This window comes from Chroicocephalus ridibundus, chromosome 15 (assembly GCF_963924245.1).
Source record: "Chroicocephalus ridibundus chromosome 15, bChrRid1.1, whole genome shotgun sequence".
In the NCBI taxonomy this organism is placed as follows: domain Eukaryota; kingdom Metazoa; phylum Chordata; class Aves; order Charadriiformes; family Laridae; genus Chroicocephalus; species Chroicocephalus ridibundus.
Window position 1 is genome coordinate 3,989,019 of NC_086298.1, and position 19,945 is coordinate 4,008,963.

At 46.3% G+C, this 19,945-nt stretch overlaps 1 protein-coding gene across 1 annotated transcript in view; it reads left to right on the plus strand.

Annotated features, from left to right (window-relative positions):
* The window catches only part of PAPPA (pappalysin 1), a 183,010-nt gene that overhangs the window by 76,911 nt on the left and 86,154 nt on the right, over positions 1-19,945 (plus strand). The window contains exons 8-9 of the mRNA XM_063353366.1: positions 15,438-15,566; positions 17,136-17,227. Coding sequence (XP_063209436.1) covers positions 15,438-15,566; positions 17,136-17,227 — 221 coding nt within the window. The remainder of the gene's footprint in view (positions 1-15,437; positions 15,567-17,135; positions 17,228-19,945) is intronic.

A 19,945-nucleotide genomic window follows, 5' to 3' on the forward strand; every position in this document is an offset into this window, starting at 1 on the left:
TCAGACATAAAATCTGTGTTAGTCTTTCTGGGCTCGACCTGTGATCAGTAGCCAGTAACGGATGCTCCTGGAGGCTGGCACAGCCAACCTCACGCGGCCTTCTAGTCTCGCTGGCCGCACGTCGCCTGTGTCTTTCCAGGGACTCCAGGGAAAATCCTGCCAGTGAGCTTCGATGAGATGCTTGGAAAACTAAAAAAGAAGTTTTTAGTCACTGGGTGAGGCGTCAAAGATGCAGATTGTTAAGCACTTGTAGTTGGTTTTGATTCAAGACTTCGGCAAGTGCTTGAAATCTTGAAAAGTGGGGTGCTTTTTTTATCCTGATATGCCTATGCGCACGACGCTGGCCCGTGTCCCCTGGTGACGGGGGTCATGCACATTCGTAGGCTGATGCTCTGTGTCCAGCCTGCGGCTGGGCCATACCTCGAGACGCAGCAAACGTGTTGAAACCCTGCGTGGGGTTGTGGGGTTGTAGTAGAGGCAAAAGCAAGATGAATTTTCCATTATCACCTTCTGCAAAGAGTAGCTACGGTCCTTATCCTCCATAAGCAGGAGGCAAGGGGAGATGCTTCAGGGACAGAGGCTCTGGGCCTATGTATGTATATGTAGAGGTAAACGCAGTCTCTCTCGACCCGTTTTCATCTGCCTGTCTCCTTCTGTACAGCTGGAATTCAGCGTATCTGTGCAACCAGACTTTGCAGCCCCTTTATCTCTCTGTAAGCCCCGAGCCAGTTACCCCTCCTTTATGCTCTTGCATGTTTTCCATATTAAATAAAACGACACCCCCACATGTTCTATGGAAGGTTATTTTGAAGGCAGTCACATATCTTTACTCTTGCCTCCTCTGACCTTGATCCTCACTTTCTCTTTTTCTCCCAAAGAAAATATTTGCTTGCACTGTTATCTCTGAGCAAGATCCTTTCCCCAGGTGTGGTGATGCTGAAAGAAAAATTAATTTATCCTACCTTCTTCCCATCAAAGAGAGGGAACTTCTCTTTAAGCTGAGAGGAGAGACAGCCTTTAATGGATAGCCCTTGCCTAGTCAGCACTGGGTGCTCCACGGAGGAGAGTAAATAACTAGAACAGTGGAAACCTTTTATTAAGAAATGCAAAATAACGCAGGACCTTCTGTTCTCCAGCTGAATTTTAATCTCAGCTCTTGGCTCAAGCTGAGGGTAACAAACATCTCTAAGGGACAGGACTTTATCCTTGGACCTTACAGAACCAGGCAAGATACGCTCAATTCCACTGAGTACGATCAGCCGGAATTGCTGGTATCTGTGGTACAAAAGGAGAGTCAGAGCCTAGGAAGAGAGCAGAAAGCTAAATAAATCAGTGGGGAGAGAAAAGAGGTCAGGCCAGGTGCAGCACAGAACTGCTGAGTCTTCACACCGCAGCGAGCGATAAGCAAGGAGCCTCATCTGCAAATCTCAAAGTCTCAGCTCACAATTCAATCCAAAGTTTGGACTGTGCTCTCACATAGAGGGTTCCACTCTGGCTGTTCTCTAGAAAAAACGTGTGCAATAGTCACAATGGTGGATGTGGTAATTGTTTTGTTTTGCCCTCACTTTGCCCTTACTATCATGCTTTTACGCTCGCATCGTCGCAGTGGGAAAGTAACCATTGCCTTTGCATTTGTTGGTAGCAACTACTGATTTTTTATGAGCTCAGTGAGAAGAGAGTGCCCGCAACGAGATGCTCTCCTGAGGCTGTCACGGGGACAATTAGGTGTCAGTCCCACGGGGACAGTCTGGGGTGAGCAGCCCGCGTTCCCCATTGCACTCTCAGTAGGCGACTTTGCGAGCAGTGAGCAGCCGGGAGTCCTGGCGAGATCTAAGCCGAGAGACGCCAAGGTTAGTTTTGGCACATTGTCAGAGTAACTGGAAAAGTTTCTTAGAATTGGAAATTTTCCCAACTTTTCTGCCACGGACTTCGTAGGAAACCTCAAAACGTCGTGACGGCAATGGATCAGGTCATCTTTGTCGTGTTAACCTGTAGGCTTTTTCAAGACAAAGGCATTGACTGAAATAGCCTTAGGAGGAATCCCAGCATGAAGCCATGGTACAAGTTTTGGTTTTGCAGAATGGTACATCACTGAGAAGCAAGGATGCTGTCCTGTGATACGTTCATCTGAGCCGTTCTTACGCTGACTAGAGCTTTAGTACCTAAGTGACACCTAGAGATACTGCAGTCGTACTTGAAAAACAAAGGAAAAAGAGACTGGGAGAGAAAAGTGCATTTTTTCATATAGGGAGTATGTTTTTCTTCTCAGTTTTGGCTGTTTTACACCTACGTTCTATGGCTAAAAGCTTTATGTTGCGTGATAATAGTTGGAAAGGACTGGTCGTCGTATGTGTACAGTTGTTGTTTAAGTAAGTACAATATTTTAAAATATTTTGTTAGAATCAGGAGTTCCATTCAGTGCTAAGCTTGTAAATTCTGTGTCATTTACTGTGTTTTAACTCCGCGTCTGAGTCGGTGGAGGGCAGATCTCACTAGGGCTTCTTGGGGTGGTTGCAGAATGACTGAAGGGTTACCATCACCAAGCTTGCAGGTAATTGGAGGGCTGCTGTGGCACCCTTCATGGGTCCTTAGCGTTCCATGTGCTTTTTCCAGAACAACTGTTTCAAAATTGGCGTTATTGATGCATTTGCCATTTGTTCCTGGTATCCAATCAGAAGGCCGTATAATAAATGACTTGTCAGAAACCCCAGATGATGAGTAGTTGAAGGAGATGGAAAACGATTCTTAGTCTGAATGTATATGAAAGAGTTGGTAAATTCCTACAAGTACAAACAAGCAGAGAGGCTGGAGAATCGGCAGTGGCTATTCGTAATGAGCAATAATTCATTACAGCCAATTGTTGGTGTGCCTTTTAGCCCCTGAACTCAATAGGAAGACACGCGTTTACATGACCCAGGCCCAGCTGAACACAGGACTGGAAAAATAGGAATATCACAACGATGATTTGAAAACTGAAGTCCCCGCTGAATGCACCACTAAAATTTCATGGCAACATCTGTCCTTATTATGGCATTCCTTCCTTCATCTTGAAGATCTATTTCTCTATTTTCTGAAGGTCTACCAGCCAGAGGAATGTATGATCTAAAGCAGCTGAAATGAATTGCCAGATCCATCTGTCATGAAGATAATTAACACCATATTTCCACCCAAGCAAGATACAGATCGCTGGGTGGATGTTCTCCCAACACCAAAAGCTGAAGCCTGTATTATCACCATCTTCTGCTCACCCCTCCTCCACAGTTACCATGCCAAACCTCTCTTGATATGCCAGGAAATACTGGGGAGTATCTAAGATAGGACTGAAATGTTAAGAAAGCACTTTACATGCCCAGATTTATCTGCAAGAGCTGCTAGGTTGTCCGTGTGATATCGGCATGCTACACATCTGGATTCCCAACAGGCTTTAGAACTGTATACGGTATTCCAGATGTCCTCGTGCACAAATACTTCCCCAGCTACCCTGGAAATGCCTTGCCTTGATGCGGCACGGACCTTGTATGCTTTTCTTGTGGATACATCCCACTGATGGTTCGTAGTTGTCTGGCAATTGAATAAGTACAACCAACTGCTTCTTCCCTTCTCGCTTGCACTGAAGAGCTCCCAGCTTATTCTGAATTTCTTGATTCTACATGCATAATGTTGTCTTATACCAACATATGCGCCATTTTGAGACATCCAGTCCTGCAAATTAGTCATTTCTACATTAACTCCATCTTTCTCTGCATTGACTGAGCCTGTTTACCAATTCTGTGTTGTCTGGGAATACTTGGACTTTTGGGTTCAGATCTTTCTTTGCAGGAAATATTTGTTAGTTAATCCCAACGTGAAAGACAAAATCCCATTTCCATTCAAATTTGTCTTTCAATCCAACCTATTACAGCTACTAGAAGTAAATGCAAAATATTGTCATCTCAAGTCCCTAAGTACTTGATGCCTGCTCTCACGCCTAGCAATTCCCACAGACCTGCCATTATTAAAAGCATTTGTTCTCTAGTCTGCAACTAGGAGGTTTATTTCCCATAATTACATAATTCTCCATATTATTTCTCTCCAGTAATATATTAGAGATCCCTATCTGTATCCATATGAAAGTTTACAGCTCATCTCCAGTAAAAACACTTTTACCAAGCTTCAACATGAACAGATTTACTCCTATTCATGTTTTCTTGCTCATTCCTCAGAGCTTCCCTATCATTAGTTTGCAGTGCTGCATGGACAAAGCTATTTTGAGCTTTCCCAAGAAGCAAACACCCTTCTGTCCCACCAGGTTTCTCTTACCCCTATAATTTCCAGTTTCAGGTGCAGTACTAGCACTGCGAATTCTTGCCTGGTTCTTCATCCAGAGTCCTTGCATTAAGGAGTAAATGTTTCAGTTGTTCCTCCCTGGCCCTAGTTTCCCAACTGGATTAGCAGCCGTGCTGGCACTGTCTGAAAGCCTCCGCGTGTCGGTGAAGAGCTTTGAGTGTATCGGAGCTGCCTGTGATTAGTTTTGGCAAAGTTTAATCTTCAGCTGGTGTAGGACAGCGTGGCAGTCCTGGAGCTCAGCAGAGGTGCTGGTGATCCACGAGCAAGCATCCTCCGTCTTCACGCCTCTCCGAGGCCCTCTCTGGCCTTGGCTGTGTCGTCAGCTCCTTCCTCACGCAGCCGGTATTGATTGCCCTCTTTCTGCTTAATGAACCTAGAAGTTTCCCATGATGAAAGAACAGAAAAATATGGGACGATTGCCTGTCCCACACCTTGCCTTCCAAGAGCGGGAAACTGGTCATAGGCTTCTCTGCCCCTAACAGAGGTGATGGTGGGATGGAGAGTTCTCCATCCAGCAGCATCTTCGTCGCCAACATCACCCTGGGGAAGTTCTTCCCTTTCCCGAACAGTGTGGCCTCGCCTCTGGCTGGCATGGCAGCGGGGAGCTGGGACTGGGCAGGGGGGCAGCAGGGATGGTGGATTCTGCTCCTTGTGCCAGGTAGGAGCGTGTACCCCTGCTCTACACCGAGAGCTCGCTAAGCCAGGAGGAAAACTGCTTCTTTTCCTTCACATATGTTGTGCTGCTAAATACCAAGGTAGCGGTTGTTATTATTTATAGCTGCCAGTAGCGTGCCGGGCGTTTTACAGAAGAAATACGCCAGGTGCCTTCTTTCAAAGAGCTCACAATTAAATGTTAGAGGCTAGCAGTGCCGCTGCTCCCAGGGATTATACATCTCCACTTGGCTGATGTGACTTGACAGCTGGAAGCCACGTTCTGATGGCTTTCCTTCTTTCTTGCTTCCTTCATTAAAGGTGCCAGGTTATCTTTGCGAGAGAATAAAACCAGCTTCCTGACCCCACACACAGAACAGATAGAGCAATTTTTTCCCTTACCACCCTCTGCCAAATTGCCTTCACCCTGCCCTGGAGAAGAGAAAGAACAATTTGACGGTCTGTGCCCATTCAGTAGGCAGCTTTTCTGCTAAGCCTGTGCAAAGATGCCATTTGGTGCCAGCTGTAGTGATAGATTTGTGATTCTTCGCTGTTGCGGTTTCTTATGTAAGGCTGTAACTATAGCTGGCACTTGACAAAACCCGTAGCTCCTGTTCTGGCTCGGCCCCACATGATGCAAGAACAAGGTAGTAAGGGCGCGTTTATCTTTTTATGGGTTTGTGATCCTGGGACAGGGCAGCCCAGAGGAATTTTTCAGCCTTGGTCTATTTTGGAAGGGTGGGATTGCTCTGAATGATCCCCTCTCTTAAAGAAATGACTCGAGAGCACGGGAAGAGCCAGGGAAGAGGGACTGGCCCATTTGGGGAATGACACTTTGCTTCGGGATGGGCTCTGCCAGCTCTGCCCCAGCCAGGGACTCCCCGGGGACTGCTGCTGCACTGGATTCACGTCTCCAATGTGCCTCCTGGGCAATACATAGAGGCTGTAGAGAGATCAGAGCCGCAGACTACGACTTATCCATGTGCAAGTGTCCCTGAAAAAGTGAACGTTAACTGCTCTCCTATTATTAACCAAATAGATACTATTAGAAATGGATATATTTAATCACTCCCAGCCAGGGTGGAATTTGAACTCACGACCTAGAAGTTGTAGCAGAGTTTTCAGCTGCAGGATAAAAAAAAAAAAAATGAAGGTCAAACAGGACTTTTCCTGCTGGGCAAAATAATTTATTGCAGGTGAAACAGTCTCAGATATGTGGTAAATTAGGCTGTGCATTATCTCATGGATAATAATTTCTCTCTGATGTTTGCCTTCTTGTGTGCATCTTTATTTTGGGCTCTAAATAAGATAAGAAGCACCAGAAATCTCCCAGGAATAACAAATGCATTTTCTTTGCTTGATTGAGGAAAGAAATATTGGACAGACATGTGTTATGCAACAATTTAAAAATAACTCTCTTGTAAAACTTGGAGTGAGCCTCAAATACCGCAGAAGAAGCAGAAATGTGTTACCTACCTTTTTATCGGCAGCGTCAGCCAGTACAGCTTTTTTCAGCTACTTTTACTGAACTCTTGGCCTGATCATTTCCTGGGCATTTTATTTTAATATACTTTCCTCGGAAATAAATTCCAAGCCTCTGTTAAATTTGGAGCTACACTCAAACAGGCAAGTCTTTGAAAATAACGCCGCAGTAACACTAAAATTCCTGTGCTGTCCTTAGGACCTAGTAGGATACAGCAACAGACAAGACGGAAGCTTTTTAGGTGTGGCATTGCACGGCACCCGTCACGGGATTGCTTCATCCAGTCTTGATCTTAGTCTTTCTGGACAGGATCTTCTTGAATGTACAGTGACATGGGGCATCTCTGTGCTGATGCCCCAATTCCAGCATTTTCCTGGAGCTTTTTGTGATAGGAGGGGGAAGGTGGAAATAAAGCTCATTCTTCTCTGCAAATTGTGCCCCAGAGAGGGTGCCTGGAATTGGACACCCCAAATTATCAGCCGCTACTGAAAATACTGGCCCTGAGTGCAGTAAACCAGATCATTTATTCACAGTGGTACAGATTTTTTTTTAAAATGTAAGACCAGTTGCAGATGTAATGACAATAGAGGAAATTAGCTCATGATGGGATTTTAGAAAGAGGCTAGTGGAAATATGTTCAGTAATGTTCAGTTATTAAACCATTAAAGATCCCACTAGAGACCAGCTAGTAGGATTTCTCATAATCTGAAGTGGCTTAAGGCAAAACACAGAGCCCCTAAGGAGGGAAATGACAAAATGTTCCTTTGGAATAGTCACCTCATCTCCTCACCCATCTCGCTGTGCTCTGCTGTGCGGCGTGCGGGAGAGCACATACGTCTCTCTGCCACGTACGCGATGTGTACATATAGGCTCCCTCCCTCCTCCCGTGCCACAGCCCCCGTGCCCTTGCCCTCCAAAGCGGAGTTTTGGTGAGGAGAGATGGTAGAGGTGAAACCAGAGAAAATGGCAAACATCTGTGTTCGCTTGGGGCCCAATCTAAGCCCTACTGAAAATGAACATAATAACTTCCACTGGCTTCAGGAGCCTTTGGATCAGGCACTGCGAGCGGCTGCTCCTATGGCTCTGTTTACCATTTTGGTGGGATTACATGGAAACGGGAGGGTATTAAGTTCTGAAAATGGAGTTCTGGCTCAGGCCTGTCGAAAGGAAATCCTAGAGGTCAGCTCTGGATTCAGAGAAGCTCAACAACGCTATTCTGCCAAGTTGGTGACCCTAAATTGGGAAGAGCCTTCTGCTCACGGCGACAGCGAGCCTGGCAAAGAGGGTAGCAGCCGAAACGTTCCCAGCCCCAGTGATGAATAATCGCCATGCGAAAGATGAGGGATGGTTGCTGGGGTCCCAGACCCTGTGCAGGGTACGAACCAGTGCTGGAGTCCGTGCGGATGCTGCCGCCAGTGGTCCTGCATGGAGAAGCCACGGCACAACCGGGATGTCGTTAATGGTGTGAGTAATCAGACAATCCTTATCCAGAGGCACGATGCAACAGGCAAAGGTTCGCCAATGACGATGATGTCCTTTAAAGCAATTAACCTGTCTTAACCTGCCTGCTGATCATGTTACTATTTTCTGTCTGCCGCGCCAGTACACGGGGGCACTGTCCTCAGGGGGTGGATGCTGGCACCGTTCCCTTGAAACCGATAGAGAAAAGTGCTGGCTTCCACCGGTCGGGAGTAGGTGGCTACGTCTGAGCTTCATGTTGAGGAGCACTCCCATCTCAGCTTCGGGTCTGATGGCAGCGCTGGAGAAGCAAACACAACAGATTTCCCCCTCCTTCCCCGCTTCTAATAGCAACCAGGTGCTCTGACACTTAACCCGTGCGCTGCCGTGAAATTGCCTGTCTAGTACAAACACCCATGTGGGGCCCTGGGCCTCTAGGGTTTACGTTATCACAGGATTTGTAACCCAGCCGCATTTAGATCCTCCATTTATATCATCCACCTTAAAAATTCTTTTTTTTTTTTTTTTGGTTGTTGTTGTTTAAACATGAAAGTAGAAAATTGTCTCTTGACATTTTTTTTTTCTTTTGAGAAAAACCAAGAAATATCTTTAAGGCCTTGGCTGCAAACTTTGTTTTTTATCAAACGTGCTACTGTGTTTTAAATTGGTACCAGGGCAAATACTTGGACGATTATATCAAAGTCTGCTGGAGTTAATCAGTTGCATGTATATCTATATGTTTGCCACTTAAAAAACTTAGAGTTCTTGCACAAAGGACAGAAGAAAGCGGTCTGTGAAAAAAACAAATGTTCAAAACCAAATGTGTTTAAGGTCCTAAACAGGCGCTGGGTTTCAGAGCTGAGGTGCTACAGCCAGGCGTGTCGTCCTGCGCCAGGACATCTCGTGTGGGCAGGGAGCTGGTCGGAGCAGCAAAGGCACGTGTTTGCAACTCAGGGGAGCACACAAGCAGCTGAGTTGCAGTGGTTTAAACCTGGAGTGTTTTGCTGAAGCTTCTAAAGTTACATGAGATTTACACCAGCATAAGCAAGCGCAGAGCTGTAGACTAATGGACTGTTTTGATTTTGTGGTGATTATGAGAGTTGGTGGTGACTTTCGTTCATAGAAGTATTTAATGGAGCAAAGGATATTCCCCTTTTCCTAATAGGTTGGATCTCTCAACCTTTGACTGCGGTCTCAAATGCATGGGACCTCCATGGTATTGCATGAGGGAGTAAGGTTGTTGGTTTAGATGTTGGAAGAAATGCCTTCCTGATGCAGTCACAACCAAAAGTTGAGTGTGGGCTTTGTCTTGGTGCCACTGCTTTGAATGGTGACACTCAGGGCTTCAGAGAGCAGAGCCACCTCATGGTACAAACAGCTCCCCACCAAGTATCTAGCTGAGATGGTCTGTTTAGGTCATTGGCTGCTCTGTCAATCTGCTTTGGAAATACCCAGTTCAGGTTTAAACTGGATTTGGGAGCAGAAGTCCACCGTAGAGTCCCCACTCTCCCATCCAACCCATGAGCGTTCATTCAGTCCTTCAACTACCCTGTTTTGATTCGCTTGTAAACAAATAAATCATAAAAAAGCCGGAGGGCATGGAGCAAACCCACCACCTCTGTTGGGACCTATCTCGTCATGGATGGGGAGAAAAGCCTCTCCAAGGCAGCTTCCTCAGCATTTATGTTTTCTGAGTCAGCTCGGTGTCTGGGAGCGAGTCAGGAGACTTGTTTTGAGGCCTTTGCACCTGCCATGTCGTTGGGCTTATCCAAACAGCGAGAGATTGGCCCGACCGCAGCTGAAAAAACAGCCCGTCGCAAGAGCTCGGGATTTTTGACGTCCTTCTTTTGTTTACAGCATCCCACCCCTCCTCTCTGCCGACTCCAGAGCCAGGCAGGAATTCTCTTCATTATCTTCTGCCGTGCTTCTCATGCCATTTTTATTAAAAGAAGGAAAGGCAAGGCAAGGGGGAGCGTGTGCGAGAGAGGAGATAAAAGAAGAAAATGGTCATATTTGTACAGTCAATGGCAACACAGGAAAAAGGATGGGAGTTGGGGAGCAGGTCTATTCGGGTTGTCCTAAAGTGACCTCATCCCCTGGGTTACCCTTTATCAATTGCTTTTGGAGCACCTGAGGATGGGGGAGCCTGGAGACACCACGGTGGCGTTACCGAGAGGTGAAACTGAGCGCAGTTGAACGACCTCCTCTCTGAGGAGCGACGAAGAGAGCAGCGCTCGCTCCTCCAATCTGTAAACATTGAGCCCCAGTTCAGTGGCCAGGACCGGGAGGCTCTAAACATGTCTGAGCGATGCAGTGCTGCTTCACTGAGTTAGTGGATATTTGGGGTGTTTCAGGACCTCTGTAAATGCCATTGGGTGTTTCGGTGGTGGTGAGCAGCCTGTGGGGACGGACGGGACAGCTCCAGGCTGCAGAGGAGGGGACAGGAGATGGTGTAGACCTTCAGCCCTTCCACGTATGGTTGTATTGAGTCCACCTTGAGCAGCTGATGCAAAGCGTTGCAACAAGTGTATATGTGGGGTCACTGCCAGCAGATTTCCTGTTTTGTTCGGCAAGGCTTCCTTGCCAGGGAACGGTGACAGTGTTAGAGGGAAGCAGGGACATTGCTGGCAGACCAGGGCTCGTTCTGGGCTGTGGAGAGCTGACTGGGAAATGTTCTCTTTTGCCTCAAGAGTTTGGTGGCTATTTAAGGTCAAAGAAAGATGAGTCCTTCATGGGGACGCTTGAGGTGTGGAATATGCCTGTTTCCCGTGACACTGCCTGTGACAGCCATAATTTAATTGGGGATGCCTAAGACCCCGTCATCTTGTCCTTAAATAACAGGAACGCTGTCTGCTTTCATTGCTCTCTGGCCATTTGTGTTTTCATAGGGCAGAAGCTGGGATCAGCCTTAAGGATATTTTCAATTGTGTTGGAAACAAGTCTTTGCTGTACAAAAACCCTCCCTGCTGTTATTTGTAGTAGGAAAAACATATATGCCCTTGTAGTAGGGAGAGATGTTTGCTTTCCCTCGGTGTTTTCCCTGCATCTCGAGCGCGTGCCGTGTCCTCGGCTGCTGAAGCCCTACCGTGAGCACAGAGCAGAAGGGGTTGGGGCAGTCTCAGCCCTCGCAGGTCTGCTGGCGCTCAAGGGCACGCACCTTGCTTCTGTAAATTCAATGATCCTTTAAACCCACCTTGGTCAGAGTAGAAAACAACTTCCCAGAGGTATAATTTTTCCCGTAAGTTTTACCAGGAACACCCAAACTGAAAGCAGAGGTCCCTTGCCCGGGGGACACAGCAAGATTAACTCAACTGCCCAGCCTCCCCAGTAAAAACAGGAAAAGAGTTAGAGGGTTTTATATTCCTGACCCTGGCTCTGTCACTCGCCACAGCAGACAGGAAAGTTGCCCTCGTGGTATTTCACACGGCACGTCCTAATTCCCCCTCTAAGCAGAGGGCTTGAGTCATTGCTTTTTAATAAGACTGCCTCCCCACGGGCGGAAGCTGCAGCGATCAATGCGGCTTACTCAGTTCTCGAAAAGGTCATTAAAAGACCATAGATATAAATTTAAAGGAGTGTTTGTTCACATCCTTAATGTTAAAGATGTTCTTCTGTCTCACTTCCTTAAGTAGCATCGTACGAAGCCAGCGTGCGTCCGACCTGCCTGACAGCAGAGTGAAAGAGCACATTATTGCTGTTAGTGTGCCACCAGCTCCGAGGGAAGGCAGGAGAGAAAATAAATGGTCAAAAATCTCACTTTTATCACCACTTGTAGCAGAGCTTCTCTTGCTGACATCTCCAGATACAATCTGTAATACCGACCTTGGTGCCCCATAACTGTATGAGAGAGAATAAATTCTTTTTTTGTTTGGGTTTTTTTTTCCCCCCTTGGTTCTTGTGTTCCTTCCTCCCTCCCTCACTATGGTACTGGATTACTGCCCAAAGTATTGCACATGTCATCCCATTAGCACTATATTTTTCCGAAATGTGGGTACTGTGAAGGAACGCTAAAGCTCTCAGTTGCTGCCGATACAATATTTTTAACAGTTCAGGAGGACAGAAGTATCTCAAGTTCCAGTCGTTGAAACTTGTGAAGCGCCACATCCAGGCAATCAGCTGCAATCAGGGTTTTGCCCCTAGTTTGATCAGGCCAGGGTGAGCTGAAAGTGCGATGGCATGAGTTTTGAGTTTCTAAGGTGGCTTTGTGGTGCTCCAGCCGCTGCACATCTCCAGCTCTGATTGCGTGATGCTGGAGGGCACCTCTGGAGCACACGGGCTCCCCGTTCTGGTCTCCTCTGGGCATGGCTGGTTTGTTGGTGCTGCCCTGGGGCTGACAACTGGGGGCTTCTCTGCTGTCCCCGGCACGGGGAAGGTTGTGAGGCTCCAGGTTGCTCTCGACTGGGCTGTCTGAAAGGAGACTGGGATGAGGACGGGGGAAGGATTGGCCCCGCGGCTGCAGTGTGGGACTGGAAAGCTGGCCTCTGGTCCCGCCATTGCTTTGCAGGGACCATATGTCTCTAGGCATTTGTCTTCCCTTTCCTCTGTATTTTATCCTAAGACAAAGATACTACGTTCATAGCTCATGGGGTATTGTGAGCATAAATAACTTCATAGCTATTTCGTACCCAAGCAGTGTAGAAGTAAGGGATGCCAGGCTGTGCAAATACCTAAATGGGTGTGTAAGAAGTCAGGTATTTTGCTCACCTTCTATTTTAGAGAAGAAATGACCTTTTTTTTTTTTCCCCCGTCACTAAACTATGAGGATCATGCGCCTGTTAGGACATACCACTTCTCCAAGAGCTTTCCATTTTTGAGCAGTTGGCAGCCTCCCCTCGCCAGCGGGTAGCAGGTGACAGGATTAGACCAAAGCCCGGTGCCCCAAAGCCACCGTCACTCTCCTCCGACATCTCTCCCCACCAGCAGTCTCCGTCTTCCCTCCGACATCCGCAGGGTCTCTCCCCATACGCAGCTTTGCGTTCACAGTCCGTGCAGCTAAATACACCAGAGCTCTCCCCACCTAATAACTTTCATTTCCAGTTTTCTGTCTTATTCACCCACATACACATTCATCTCCAGTCACCTAATAATTTATAAACACCATATTCTCTCGCTGTGCTTAATTTAGTACTGTGTCTTCTTCCACTATGTTCTGCCAGCTTCCCGCCCAGTACATAAACAAACGTGAACTTTCCCTGTTTTCCCTTTGCTTACATGTACACACAAGCAAACACAAACACTCCCACACCCTGAAACACGCTCGCAGAGGCACACTTTCTGCTGTTCGCCCCATCCCTGCCCATCACCTGTGGGTATTGGTGGAAATCGCAGAAAAAAAATCAGAATCTGCAAACTACTATTTTGCACTCGCGCTTGTGATCTCAGCGCATCGAAAAGCAGCGTGGATTTATTTCTTCTGTAGCTGTTATAGCTGCCCGAACTGTTCATTTGTTAACAGTCTTTTCTAAGAATTGAACCTTTTTTGTGGTTAGCAGATCCCCGGTGACAAAATCCACATTTCTGCAAGTATACTTGTTAATCTTAAATATTTTACGAATGGTTTTGAGAAAGAACTTGAGAAATAACTGCTCTTTAATAACCAAGGCTTGCTTCTGCTTTGATTTCATCAGTATATATCAGAAACTTCCTGTCTTAATAAGTGGATTTATCCGGGAGTGAAATCTAGAGGAAACCATCAGTGGGTGTTTGGCCACTTAAGTTACTTCCTAGAAGGTTTTTTTGTTTTGTTTTTTTTTTTTTTCAAAGCAGTTGTTTTAAATAGGTCCCAAGGGCAGGAGTTTGCAATTTTTCACTTTGATTGAATAAACACTCTTACCAATACCTGGGTAGATGTCTCCCCAGTCTGTAAGTGAATTAAGATACTGTTTGTGCTGGGTGAACTCTCGAACGTAGCTAACGGGAGCTACAGAGTGCTGCCGGCAGGAGTCAGGTGAGGAGCAATGAGAAAGCCGGTGGTGTTGGGTTTTCACCCCACTGAGTTTCACTCCCCACCTCGGGGGTGGTAACAAAGAATGAAATCCCAGTGCTGTTCGCGTGCAGTTCTTCCAATGACAGTTATTTTGCAGGCACGGTATCCATGAGAAACAGCTTTGTTGTAAAATATAATGTGTGATATTGGAGTTTAAGTCATGCTTGTTAATTTAATGAATGTTGTAAGGAGATACTTATTTCACGAAGTTGAAGATTTCAGTAACTACAGTCCATTGATCTCTGCTTCAATGGCTTTGTTGCTCTGGGTAGTAGATCTCTTCGTAGTACACACTTCATTAGCACATGCTTTTTGACCAAGTTCCTGTGACAAAAAGACCTGTATATTACTGTCAGTAATTGGGGCAATATGAGCGTAGTCAGTAGAGGACTGGCGTGGGTTAGGAAAGAGCTGGGTTGCGTTATGGGCTCTGCAATTAGCCTGATTGATGACTTTGAGCAAATCGTTTTGCCTTCGCCACTCCGTGGCTTTACAAATCGGCACAATGAGGATAATGGTAATGAGTTTCTTTGTGGAACGTTTTGAGTTCTGATAATGTAAAAGACATTATAAAAGAGCTAAACATTTATATTAGGCTTATATTATTTCTGTATTGCATATAAAAAATTAGTCCTCATTTACCGATGCACAGGATTTAGGTAATTATGGCTTTGCATAAATATGTAATAGTTTGCTAAGTCTCTCTGTGAATATTTCAATGCTAATACCGTGATCCAGTGCTGGGGTGTGGATCCTATTTTTTGTGCTCTCCTGGAGAGGAAGAAACCTTCTTTTTAACCTTACTGTTTTAATACCCATATGCAAGGTGGATAACTTCTTTATCTATCACTGAAACATCCCCAGTCCGATTCTGTCTTGAATTAATAGGCAAATTCTCACTGGCTCCAGCTGCAGTTGGATTGAGCTCAGGAAGTAGAATCATGGAATCATAGAACGGCCCAGGTCGGAAGGGACCTTTCAGATCATCGAGTCCAACCATCAACCTAACTCTGACAAAACCCGTCACTAACCCATATCTCTGAGCTCTGTGTCTGCCCGTCTGTTAAACACCTCCAGGGACGGTGCCTCAACCCCTTCCCTGGGCAGCCTGTTCCAGTGCTTAATAACCCTTTCAGTGTAAAATTTTTCCCTGATATCCATCCTAAACCTCCCCTGGCGCCCTTGGTGTCAGCGCCATGCCATCTCTCCCGTGGGTAGAGTTGTAAGCAACAACACACCAAACCGCATGGTTTTCAGCAGCAAATAGTTTAGCTGTCAAGTGGCCAAGAGTTGCACCTATTTCAGAGCTGTGCATAAATCAGGCATGGACATAGGTAGCGCTGATCGTGCTCACAAGAAAAAGACACCCAACCAAAAATTAATCCCATCAAAACAAGGTAGGAGTATTCTGAGGACCCGATTGAATTAAAATTTGCTTTTTTGGCAGCCAGCCCCTATTTCAGTACCTCCTTCTCTGCCCTTTGCTACTGCCTTTGTTGTACCCGTCGCTTAATATTTCCTTTTGTCTTGCAGGGAACTGAGCGATAGCACCACGTACACATACCAGGTCATCATTGTTTCCGGGACGGAGGAGAGCGAGCCTTCCCCCGCGCTCGTGTATATCTCTGGAAGTGGATACTGTGGAGATGGGATTATCCAAATGTAAGTCTGGAGCGAGCAAACAGATAAATCTGAGCACATCTCCTCAGCCAGAAGCTGAGACTAGAAAGGAATTGATGACCTCTGATGTCTCCTTAGTTTAGCCCAGCTCTCATCTGTAGATAATGACTCATGTGCTCGATGATTACCAGGATGATGACATTTAATTGGAACTTAGGCCCTGCTATCCTGGCACCAGTAGATACAGACAGAGATACAGATAATGGAGTCCAGACAGCAGGATCGATATGAAAGTACGCTATATGCTGTTTATGCTGTTTGTTCGCGTATCTGTATCTTTATACATGTATATGACATTTCCTATATGACGCTGAAGTAAGTGCTGGAAATATTCACGCAGCCTTTGATGCTGTCCTGCCACATGGTGGGCCAGGTTCCTGGTGCAACCTCTCGTTTGCCTGACCACCGGAGCTGGGATGCATTTGGAGGTGATAGATTTGGCCTCTGAGGGGGAGTGCTGGGAATTGCATGTTCTCAATCAGCTCCTCCCTCTCTCCGGCTGCCAATCCCCAGGCCACGGAAAATGTAAAACAATCATTCACAACTATGTTAGGGCTTATTCTTCTACTATGTTGGCCCTTAAGGCCACCTGCTTCCAAGCTTCCTGGCATTAGATAATTTAATTATTTAAACAATGGCAGTAACAACAAGCAAGTGCTTAATCCAGCCAGTATTATTTTCTTGAAATAATGCTGATCAGCAATCACATAGTACAACTCTGTCAGATGATATACCTGGCAGCAAGAATTTACAGGATGAGGCCCAACAGGCAGGGAAATCAAAGAGAACAACCAAACGACATATGAATCCAGGGCAGTCTTGGAGAGAGAGGTGGAGAAAGACAGATTAATTTTGCTTTCCATAACTTTTCTCCTACTGTTATGTTTGCACATTCCTCAAGCATCACTTGTGGCTTTGCAGCAAGCGTCGAACAATAGCTGAGCTGCCTCAGGAGCGAGCAGGAACCAGGCTGTGTCACAGCTCGGTTGGTTGTGGCCCCACTTGCAGCTGTGGCAGCCCCTTTCTCAGCTGGTTCACACTCTTCTCCCCACATGCTGCTGCAACCACACGGGCTGGCGCAAGGCAGGACCCCGTCCCCATCACCACCTCCTCCCTGTGGACTGCTCTCCTCCCAGTGCTGTCACCTGGAACAGCCCAGCGCCAGGCTTCATGCCTTGTTATTCCCATGCTGGGGTCACAGTCTGGCCCTTCCAAATTTAACACAAAGAGTTTCAGAGATTCCTGTTCTCTTTTTTCCCCACCTGCTGAGTTGCAGCCACACCAGCTATGAAGGAAGTTGCTCATATCCTCATCAGAGAACAGCAAGTGGTATCCACATGTGCAGGAGAGAAGTGGCCAGGCAAGCTTGTGAACCAGGAATGATGAAAGTCAGGGCTGGAGGAGAAAGGGAGAGGTATTTTAAGGGTCGGCACACAAAGCCGCTGTACTGGGTTTCAGGGCTGTGGGGTTCTGCAGAGGGGGTGCAGCAATTGTTGGGATGATGCCATTTGCCATCTGACTCTTTTTTGCGTATGTGTGCCCTGCCTACAGAGACTTGGGGGAAGAATGCGATGATATGAATAAGATCAACGGTGATGGCTGCTCCCTATTCTGCCTGCAGGAGTTATCCTTCAATTGCATCGGTGAGTCTGGCTCAGAGCCCTTCCGCTCACGGTGGGCAACAACTCTACACAGAACGTATGGGAAAAAAATCAACAGTATTTTCAGCATTTCCAGCTGAAGAGTTGTCATGGAAGAGAGAAAAAAAGGTGGAATTTGTAGGTTTGAAAGGCGAACATATCTTCCCAGCTTCTGGTCATTTGGATGGGAAATTGGTTCTGCTGGCTTTGAAACAGGCTAGGACTTAAGGCTAAGTCAGCCATTGTGGGACTGATCCAAAGCCCATTGAAGTCAGTGGGTGGTTTTCCACTGGCTTCAATAGGCTTTAGATCTGGCTACGTGAGAAGACATGAACTGATTTTTTTCTGGTAAACAGGAGGAGGAGTGAAAGGGGAAGGGACTGAGACCAGAAGCAAGTCCAGCTGAGGTCACACCTCCTTTGAGTTGCAAATCAATATCTGAGGATCAAAGGTCTAGCTAATCCCCTTTTTCAGAGGTGAAAACTACTTAATCAGATTTCATTTGCAAGCCTGGTTTGCTCTGATTAGCAAAACCTGTAAGCACAATGGCCGGAAGATGCTCGAGCTATCCGGGATAGCAGGGCTGCAGTTGCGAGCTTTACATATTTATTAAACTCTCTAGGAATGCTGGGGGCAGAGGAGGGAAATGGAGACCAATTTACGCTGCACCGTCTGTGGGGTAGCCCTACGTTGTGGGATTGCATTTCCCAAACAGGGCCCAGCCAGGTCTGGGGAAGGGTGAAACGCGCAGAGCTTCTGAAACCCAAGTTAATGTTTATAAAGGGTGGGCTTTTTCTCAAGAGATTACATGAGATTCCTTATCTGGACCGACCAAGCAAATACTCCGTCCCATCTAGCGATCCCATGCCTTCATCTCAGGGCATCAGTCCTAAGCAGATAATTTAACGTTGGCAAGACTGAAATTTGCTCTTTTTGGCAAACGGATGGTTATCTCTTGTGCTTGGAGCAACATATAAAGGACCTCACAGGCACCGCGTTTCCCTTGGGTGGTAAGCTGGGGGCTGCTTGTGTCATCGCAATAGCTACGTTTTTACTTCAGCATCCCACGCTGTGGGACTTGAGGCCTGATTTGGTGATGTACTTATTTACATATTTACATATGTAAATTGCTGCATTGAAACCTGAGGGTGTTTATGGTCAAGGCTAATTGTGACTATTGGTGGTCTTGAAGTTACATTTCGGTTTGGAGTTACTTGCTGCCTTGGAGCCTCAAGCACTGAAAGATATTAGTCATAATATTTTGAAAGTGATATAAACATTTATGCAAATGTTTTGGGTTCTCCAGAAGTCAGGCGTGATGGGAGGCTGGGTCCAGCAAGGGTTTGGGTTGGAGCTGTATGATTGCATCTGTATCACCCTCAGCTACAGCTCAGCAGCAGCTCAGAGCTCCTTGGCCCAGCTCTGTACTTTGGCCACTGCCCAGCGTTACGTTAGGAGATGACACGGGTCCTCCCCTGTCTACACTGTTTCTCAAGGAAAGCGGGCTGTGTGGGCTGGGCAGGAACTGCATCATGATCCAAATAAGTCCATGGACAGGACTAAGAGCGGGGTGTCCCAAGGCTTGGACCACGCAGCGGTGTCCTGCCAGCTGAGTGCAGGAGCCTGCTTCATACTTGGTGTCATCTCTGGTGTCAGCAACCGGGCTGGTTAAGAGTGTGGAAGAAGCCTGTCTGACAGCAATATGGTTAGAAAAGGAAGCAACTAAAACATACAGATGGATTTTTCTACACCGTTACAGAGGAAGTGATTTTTGAGATTTGCTTGTGTTGAAAAGGAAAGGGGAATTCCAGAGGTAAAAAGTTGTTTGTTTGTCATGGGCTTTGGAAGTTTGTGGTTTTGCGCAGGTCCTGGATTACAAAAGCAAATGAAATCAAATTCAGTTGTTTATGAAATACCGAAGATGGGGATTCACTTAGGTGAATCAAATTAACTGAATCAGTGGAAAGGTGCATGGACCCAGACCTTAGAAAATGTCTAGTTGTGTGACTTTGCAGTTGTGGTGGTGCTGCTGGTGTGGCGGTGATGGCCTCAGTGTGCGCGCGGGGTCTGCAAGGGTGGATCAGGGTGTTTTAGGGCAAGCACTGCCTTCATCAAATCCCTTGGAGAGGTTCAGAGAAGGTAAAACCTGTGAAATACCCCGTTGGCTTTTATGGGTGCTGGACCACCAAGAATTAGGACATCAAGAGCTAGAAAGAAACTAATCTTCTAGACAAATGAAAGATGCAAACTTGTATTCTGTTTTAACATATCAAGCATGAAAATCCCCCACAAAAACATAAAGACGTTGGGGAATCAAGTGACTGTACATATTAAATAATAAATAACAATTAAACAAAGCAGAAATTCATCATTCTCCATAATCTAATAATATCAGACCGGATCCTCTGCCTTTAGCCCAACAAAAGTCTTCTTTGAGACTGGTGGGGTGTTTTCTTGGAAAATACAGAATGCTTGGGTCCCTCTTTGAGGAGCACAGAAAAAATAAGTGTAATTTATTTCCATGTTTACAAGGCTAACACATGTTATAATCCTGTAGGACAACAAGTAATTATTTCAGACAGTGTTATTTTTGCAGTGATGTTCTTGTTGTATTATGTAGCTCTTCAGAGCCCCGGGAATCACTCCCCTTCAGCAAAGAATTCAGCGAGCCTCAAACACATGTTCAGAGGCTTTGCTGAATTGGGGGCCTCAAGGTTTGAT